Raw genomic sequence first — 7,500 nt, forward strand, 5'->3', positions numbered from 1 at the left:
ACAAGAGATGAATGTTTAGCGATGACCGTGTGTGTGTGTGTGTGTGTGTGTGTGTGTGTGTGTGTGTTTCAGGGAAATACATGGCTGGATGTTTGTTGTAGAAGAACCTCATGATCTTTTTTTTTTTTCTACCTGCTGGACAAAAGTTTGCACTTTTATCACTAAAGGCCACGTCCGGGTGTTTTCTGAGGACCAAACACACGGAAGCTGGACATTATTCAGAACACACTGCTGTGTAAGGAACAAACACACACACACACACATACAGGCGACCACGAGGGGCTCGGACGCGGCCTTCAGCACTTCTTCAGATCCACGATTGCCCCAGACACCCCCCTCCCCTCCCCTCCCCTCCCAATACATTTCTGTAGATTACGTCTAAGTGAAGATGTGGATGTCAAACCATCTTATGTGACTCTACAACAACAATAATAATAATAATAATGACTTTAATATTTCATCTTTGTAAAGACTGAATTGTGTTTGTGTTGTTTATTAAAAAAAGAAAGAAAAAAAAAAAAAGAAGCGTGAGCCGTAGTCATTAAGTGGTTTACACAGATTTATTACATTTCTTTGTTTTGTTTGTTTGTTTATTTATTTATTTATTTATTTATTTATTTTAAACCGGTACAAAATACAACTGAAGTAAGATTTTATTACAGACGGCATCTGTTCTCAGCCTAAGGTAAGAATATTCAAGAAAGGTGTTTTTTTGTTGTTTTTTTCTCCACAAAATAGAGTTGTGAGAAGAATCAAATCTACTCCCATAAAAATAAAAAATAATCCATCTAAAACAGCAATAAAAAAAAAAAATCTATTATCAAGTTACACAAATTTCCTTAAACGCACCAACATCCTGAAACGCTCATAACCAGTAAATAGAGGGAGAGAGAAAAGGCCACGGAGACGACAGATCACGTCCCAGGAAAAGAAAGAGAGGTGTACGAATTTAGGAGGGGAAAAAAAAAATAAAAATAATAATAATAAATCGTACTGCATCTGAAAATACGGAGAAAAAACACGAGGCGAGCGACGGACCGGGAAAACGTTTCGGTTAAACGCGAATAATCGAGAGCTGAAAGAAAGAAAGAAAGAAAAAAAAAATCGGCACTTTTAATATAAATAGATCCGTTTTCGTTGGACGAGAAGAAAAAAAAGCAGGAGGGGAAAAAAATCCAGCACCGAGGTGATGTGTGTGTGCATATTTCAGTTTAAAGGTGAACGAAAGGTTTTTATAAAATAGCTAGAAATCTTGAGTATTTATATCGTACAATAACAATCATTCCATTTAAAGTGTTTACATTTTTTATATTGAATCTATTAAAAATGATCAAATGTACAGCTTGTAAAAGGTTTAACGTCCCGGGCTTGTGTGCGAGAGCCGAGTGTTCGGAACAGAGCAGCGAGAGCAGATGTTCAGTTACAGGTGAACGTGTCAGTCGGTCCGTCCATCCCTCCATCCATCCGTCCGTCCGTCCTGCTCCTTAAAACCTACAAAAACCCTGAAACGTTGAAAAGCCTCGTTTTGGGTCTTTACTATTGTTGACTGCGTTCAGACCAGCGGGTGACGATCCGGTCTTCTCAGTGACGTTGTGGGCGGGGCCTGCTAAAGAAACCGTGGTAGCTACACATTTTATATATATATATATATATAATTTTTTTATATATATATATATAAATATAACTGGTTCCACACAAGCTCATGTACGTATTTGTTGGTTGATTTGCAGGACACTTGCTAGACTTCAGACTAACTTTGTAATAGATTAGTAAAGGAAGCTAACTAGGGGGGTTAACGTGTTCCCACCCACACACACGCACGAGACCTCTGAGACGGCGCTTTTATTTTTCCTTGTAACGTCTTTATAAACATTTAAATCGTCTTGTAACTAATTCATGTAAAACTGAGAAAAAGTTCCTTCCCAATTTCACAGAAATCCGGGCTCCGGTGTCGCGAGCACACGACGTAGTAGCTTGTTAGTCGCTGGCGTGAACGTATCGCCGCTCGCCGACAAGCTCTCGGGCTGTTAAACCTCTACACAAAAACACAGCGCAGCATAGAAGCAGCTGAGGGATCCGTGGATCATCTCAAAAGACCTTTTTTTGTGGGATGCTGATAGGTGGGTGAACGAGGGTTTGTTTTTGCGTGTAACCCGAGCGATCGCACACGAGGCTGCGGGGACTTTGGAGGTTTGTTTTTTTTTTTTTTCCCCCAAAAAGGTGCTCAAGAGATGATACGGTTTTACCGCAGGACAGGCACGGGGTGCTCGAGGGGTTACTGCTCTCATCTAAGGCACTGAAAGGACACTATGGCACAAATTAAAACACATACAGAGGCAAGAAGAAGAAGAAAGAGGAGAAAAAAGAAAGCAGAAAGGAAACAAACCTCAAGCACAAGCTATAAAGCCTCTAGACTGCATTAGTTACTCACAAACAAAACGAATACAGACAGTGTTTATATCTCAGCTCGCACTAGCAGAATGATGGATTCTGGTGTTTGCTCATATAAACACGCACGCATACACACACACACACACACTTTAGATCTCCTGCAGAGTGTGGTTAATCTCGATTCTCTCTCTCTTCACGGCGGGTTCACACGTCCCCCGGGCCACGTCTGAGTCGGTGCCCATGTCACTCATGTCATCTGAGAATGACGGATCTAACAGAGACACAGTTGGTGTGTGTTAGCAAGGGTGTGTGTGTGTGTGTGTGTGTGTGTGTGTGTGTGTGTGTGTGCAAGATTTGGAGCGGATCATTAATATAAATATAAAACTCGTACCTTTCTCCATGAGGGACGGCATCATCAGGCTGAGGTCACTGAACTGCAAGTCAAACACACACACATATGAACATGCGCATAAGTTTCTCCTAAGACAGAAAGTGTGTGTGTGTGAACAGACGAACCTCTCCCATGACAGCGATAGGGGTTTCTCCGGTTGCCTGAGCGACGCGGTGCTCCACCAGATAGAACATATACTCGTCATAGAGCAGACGGATCAAGTGGAAAGAACCGAAACTCGCCGCGCTGCGTAGAGTCAGGTCTCTGATCACCATGGAGCTGCACAACACACACACACACAGTGTTACACACCAACACCACCACATTAACAATCATAGCATTTATCACTCCATATCGAAATGTATTTAAGATGGTAAATCACAAAACTCTCAATAATTTAATCTTCATTCATTCATCTTCTACCACTTATCTGAACTACATCGGGTCACAGAGCCTGTGCCTATCTCAGGCGTCATCGGGCATCAAGGCAGGATACACCCTGGACGGAGTGCCAACCCATCACAGGGCACACACACACACACTCATTCACTCACGTAATCACACACTAGGGACAATTTTCCAGAGATGCCAATCAATGATGATCAGAGATGCAAGATACCATGCATGTCTTTGGACCGGGGGAGGAAACCGGAGTTTTAAATACTTGTATAATAAAATTTTATTAACTATGACTTGAAAGAAAACGATTCTAAAACACATCCACAACAGACAAATAAAACCAGACGTTCGATAAAGACAAAAGTTATGACACCCTAAAAAAAGGATGAGGATTTCTCAGTTCCACAGATTTTGTCTTTTTCGTGGCTAAAAAATAAAGACAGATAAACGATTAGCTTTTATAATCGTGCACAACGAGCACGAACACAAACCTTTTGGTTACTGAAGCTTGTGTAAACATGGCAAGAATTATTAGTTCAGTTTGATGTTCTATAACTGCGTTAACTACAAGTTTAAGTGATCGAGAAATGAGGAAAGTCTGTGATTACTGCAAACCACTAAACTGGTGGATCAGAGACTTCTGTTCTATGTTAGATTAGATGAGACGAGTCTGATTGTAACTCCAGTACAAACTAAACTCAAACAATTACACATGCTCCAAACTTCGGTCTCCTTCTTTCAGGTAGTTGTATAAAAATAAATCAGGAGAGTGTGTGTGTGTGAGAAAAGTGTGTGTGTGTGTGTGTGAAGTGTGTGTGTGTGAAGTGTGTGTGAAAAGTGTGTGTGTGAAGTGTGTGTGTGTGTGAGAAAAGTGTGTGTGTGTGTGAAGTGTGTGTGTGTGAAGTGTGTGTGTGTGAAAAGTGTGTGTGTGTGTGAGAAAAGTGTGTGTGTGTGTGTGTGTGTGTGTGTGTGTGTGTGTGTGTGTGTGTGAGAGAGAAGTGTGAGAAAAGTGTGTGAGAAAAGTGTGTGTGTGTGTGTGTGAAAAGTGTGTGTGTGTGTGTGTGTGTGTGTGTGAGAGAGAGAGAGAAAAGTGTGTGTGTGTGTGTGTGTGAGAGAGAGAGAGAAAAGTGTGTGTGTGAAAAGTGTGTGTGTGTGTGTGAGAAAAGTGTGTGTGTGTGAGAAAAGTGTGTGTGTGTGTGTGTGTGTGAGAGAGAGAAAAGTGTGTGTGTGTGTGTGTGTGTGTGTGTGTACCTGTAAAAGGACCACTTGAGGAGGAACTGGCGTGCGGCGCGGGGGAAGCTGGGACTGCCCTCGTGTGGTCTCAGCACCTGATTCACCACGCTGTCCAGCCACGCAGCCCACTGGTCCAGTGAACTCTGCTGCTGCAGCGTCATCTTAAAATCCTGCTCCAGACGCTGCACCACGCTCTCATCACACTGACACACCCAGGACGCCTGCTCCTGCACAACACACACACACACACACACAAGTCTGTAACCTGAAGAGAACACCGGATCAGTGTCAGCTCTGAGCCGCAGTGTGTGTCGTGTAGCGACGGTCAGACCTGCACGTTGGTGAAGTCGACGCGGTTCAGGTCGCTGAGCATCTGGTTGATCTGTGACGTGTTCTGCAGCACGGCCCGAGCCGCCTGCGCCAGGTGGTTCAGAGAGGTGTACCTGCGCAGCGTCTGCGCAAACGCACTCACCACTGCAGCCTGAGGGAAAGTAAGTAAATAACATGCACAGTAAATGTTGATGTTCGACACAAGCCGAACAGATCATACAGTGTAGCTTCAGACAAGTTTTATTGTTTATTATGTTTCTGTAGTCGTGTAAATCTGCTTCGAGACCACGTGCACTGTGAAAAAGTGCTGTAGAAATAAAGTAAAGAGTTAAACACCTTGGTGCGGACGATCTCCTGGGGGAAGTTACTCATCGCTGACGTCAACCAGCCCTCAAGGCTCTTAGCAAAGTTTCTAATAGCCTGAGTGAGAGTACCTGTACACACACGTGCGCACGCACACACACACACACACACACTAAGATCTATTGCATGTGCATTTTTTTGTCAAGTACAATTTAGGTTAAGGTTAAATTTAAGTCTTACATTTTCAAAGCCTGTTATTATAGAAGTCTATATTCAGCAGGTAGGGAATAAAAATTTGTAGTATAAAAGACTTTTTCGAGGCCACTGTGATGTTCTACTGTCATACTTTTTTTGCAATCTGTCAGGAGTCTGAGATCTCAAACTCCACTGTAGCATAGATTCGGATTAAAAAAAAAAAAAAGAAAAGGTTATCGTGAAAGTAAAATTCGGTTGCAGCCTAAATGCTCCGTTTCTAACGAAATATAAAGCGTCGTTATTAACGAATAATCGTGTATCTCTGTTGTAAAAAAACAAAAACAAACAAACAAAAAAAAAAAGTGGTGACGCTTCAAACGACAGTGAGAATGTGAAGATGTTGCAGCAGTGTGTAGTTTGGTGTCTGTGACGTCGGGGTACTGACTGGGAACCGGCCGCAGGACGTCGGGGATGAGGATCTCCACCAGGGCCTGGTACAGGATGTGATCACAGCTCCTCATCCACTGCTTCACCGGCTCAAACTTACACAGCGCAATCAGCTTCTCCCTCGGGATCACGCCTTCCATTTCCTCATCACTGCACACACACACACACACACAGTCAGTAAACCTTGGCCAGCAGTTTAACAGTCGGTCTGAAGGACAGAACACGTACAAGATCCAAATAAAATCTCCTCTGATCTCTAGAACAGAATGTCTTCACTCTATTCGATGAAGATCCTCCAACAACAGACAAAGAAAAGGACTTCATAAATCGGTCAGCATGCGGCGAACACGCTCACATAAACACAAACATCTTCCGGTCAGCTCGAGGGACCTCAGCGTTCTGACTCATTATCTAGTGTAACTGTACAGATGAAATAATGCCATGTGTAGAATCAGACCTGGGGATTGTGGTGGTGCCGTCACTAGGGGGCAGTGCTGAATACCAGAAGGTCTGCCACAGCTTCTCGATGAAGTGAAACTGCAGATTCATTACCACATCTAGGGTAGCCTGAGAGAGAGAGGGAAGGAGAGAGGGAAGGAGAGAGGGAAGGAGAGAAGGAAGGAGAGAGAGCGAGAGAGAGCGAGGAAAGGAGAGAGGGGGAGAGGGAAGGAGAGAGAGAGAGAGAGAGAGAGAGAGAGAGAGAGAGAGAGAGGGAAGGAGAGAGGGAGGGAGAGAGGGAGGGAGAGGGACGGAGAGAGGGAAGGAGAGAGGGAGGGAGAGAGGGAGGGAGAGGGAAGGAGAGAGGGAAGGAGAGAAGGAAGGAGAGAGGGAAGGAGAGAAGGAAGGAGAGAGAGCGAGAGAGAGCGAGGAAAGGAGAGAGGGGGAGAGGGAAGGAGAGAGAGAGAGAGAGAGAGAGAGGGAAGGAGAGAGAGAGGGAAGGAGAGAGCGAGGGAAGGAGAGAGCGAGGGAAGGAAAGAGAGAGGGAAGGAGAGAGAGCAAGAGAGAGCGAGGGAAGGAGAGAGAGAGAGAGAGAGAGAGAGGGAGGGAGGGAGAGTGGGGATAGAGAGAGGGTGGAGAGAGAGAGAGAGAGGGAAAGAGAGAGATAGAAAGAGAAAGAGAGAGAGACAGAGTAGGGGGAAGAGAGAGAGACAGAGTAGGGGGAAGAGAGAGAGACAGAGTAGGGGGAAGAGAGAGAGAGAGAGAGAGAGAGAGAGAGAGAGAGAGAGAGAGAGAGAGAGAGAGATTGTTTTCGATTGACAGCTTGTTTTTAAAACCAGTGTTTAACAGAAGGAAAACGAGCACCACGCATCACGTAAGTATATATAAAAATAAAAGTGATAAATGCCGTCACTCTCAGCTCTACATGATCAGGTGTTATTTTCTATAACAGTGCCTCTGACAGTAGTGCAGCATCACATCACATCACAGGTTTATATTACTGCTCTTCTAACATGCTATGGTTACTATAGTAACAGCTCATTCACAGGGACCTGCTCGGCCACATAAAGTGACCCCATAATAAACCGAATAAACCGGTGATGTTATGTAGAGACCAAAAAGTGAAGTTTCCTGTAAGGAAAAGTGTGTTTAACGCTATGGAAGGTGTCGCTCAGGACACAAGTCTCAGAGGATTCACAAACAAGACAGACTGCGTTTTTCACCTTATTCATTTGAAGGGGGGGGGGGGGGGCACAGGTATGTTATATGTTCAATATAAACAGAGAAATAGTTCGGTGTTGGTTATCATTTTTTTGAAGTTTAAGAGGAATAAGATAGTTTTGGATGCTGTTATCTGAAATTAAATCACCACA

At 44.0% G+C, this 7,500-nt stretch overlaps 2 protein-coding genes across 7 annotated transcripts in view; one reads left to right on the plus strand and one right to left on the minus strand.

Moving 5' to 3' along the window:
- The window catches only part of fcho1 (FCH and mu domain containing endocytic adaptor 1), a 44,714-nt gene extending 44,288 nt beyond the window's left edge, over nucleotides 1–426 (plus strand). Inside the window, exon 27 of one of the 2 annotated variants that reach the window (XM_060880719.1) lies at nucleotides 73–426. In XM_060880719.1, coding sequence (XP_060736702.1) covers nucleotides 73–101 — 29 coding nt within the window. In that variant the 3' untranslated portion in view covers nucleotides 102–426. The remainder of the gene's footprint in view (nucleotides 1–72) is intronic. The other variant, XM_060880718.1, reaches the window with a different exon arrangement.
- A 152-nt stretch (nucleotides 427–578) lies between these two features.
- The window catches only part of rfx2 (regulatory factor X, 2 (influences HLA class II expression)), a 46,790-nt gene continuing 39,868 nt past the window's right edge, over nucleotides 579–7,500 (minus strand). For 3 of the 5 annotated variants that reach the window (XM_060880725.1, XM_060880722.1, XM_060880721.1), the window contains 8 exons: nucleotides 6,147–6,256; nucleotides 5,688–5,839; nucleotides 5,081–5,178; nucleotides 4,746–4,895; nucleotides 4,433–4,641; nucleotides 2,908–3,061; nucleotides 2,783–2,825; nucleotides 579–2,662 (listed from right to left, as the gene is read on the minus strand). In XM_060880725.1, the coding sequence (XP_060736708.1) occupies nucleotides 2,541–2,662; nucleotides 2,783–2,825; nucleotides 2,908–3,061; nucleotides 4,433–4,641; nucleotides 4,746–4,895; nucleotides 5,081–5,178; nucleotides 5,688–5,839; nucleotides 6,147–6,256 (1,038 nt within the window). In that variant the 3' untranslated portion in view covers nucleotides 579–2,540. The remainder of the gene's footprint in view (nucleotides 2,663–2,782; nucleotides 2,826–2,907; nucleotides 3,062–4,432; nucleotides 4,642–4,745; nucleotides 4,896–5,080; nucleotides 5,179–5,687; nucleotides 5,840–6,146; nucleotides 6,257–7,500) is intronic. The other 2 variants (XM_060880720.1, XM_060880724.1) reach the window with 1 other exon arrangement.

The sequence above is a fragment of the Tachysurus vachellii genome, chromosome 11, assembly GCF_030014155.1.
Source record: "Tachysurus vachellii isolate PV-2020 chromosome 11, HZAU_Pvac_v1, whole genome shotgun sequence".
Classification (NCBI taxonomy): Eukaryota; Metazoa; Chordata; class Actinopteri; order Siluriformes; family Bagridae; genus Tachysurus; species Tachysurus vachellii.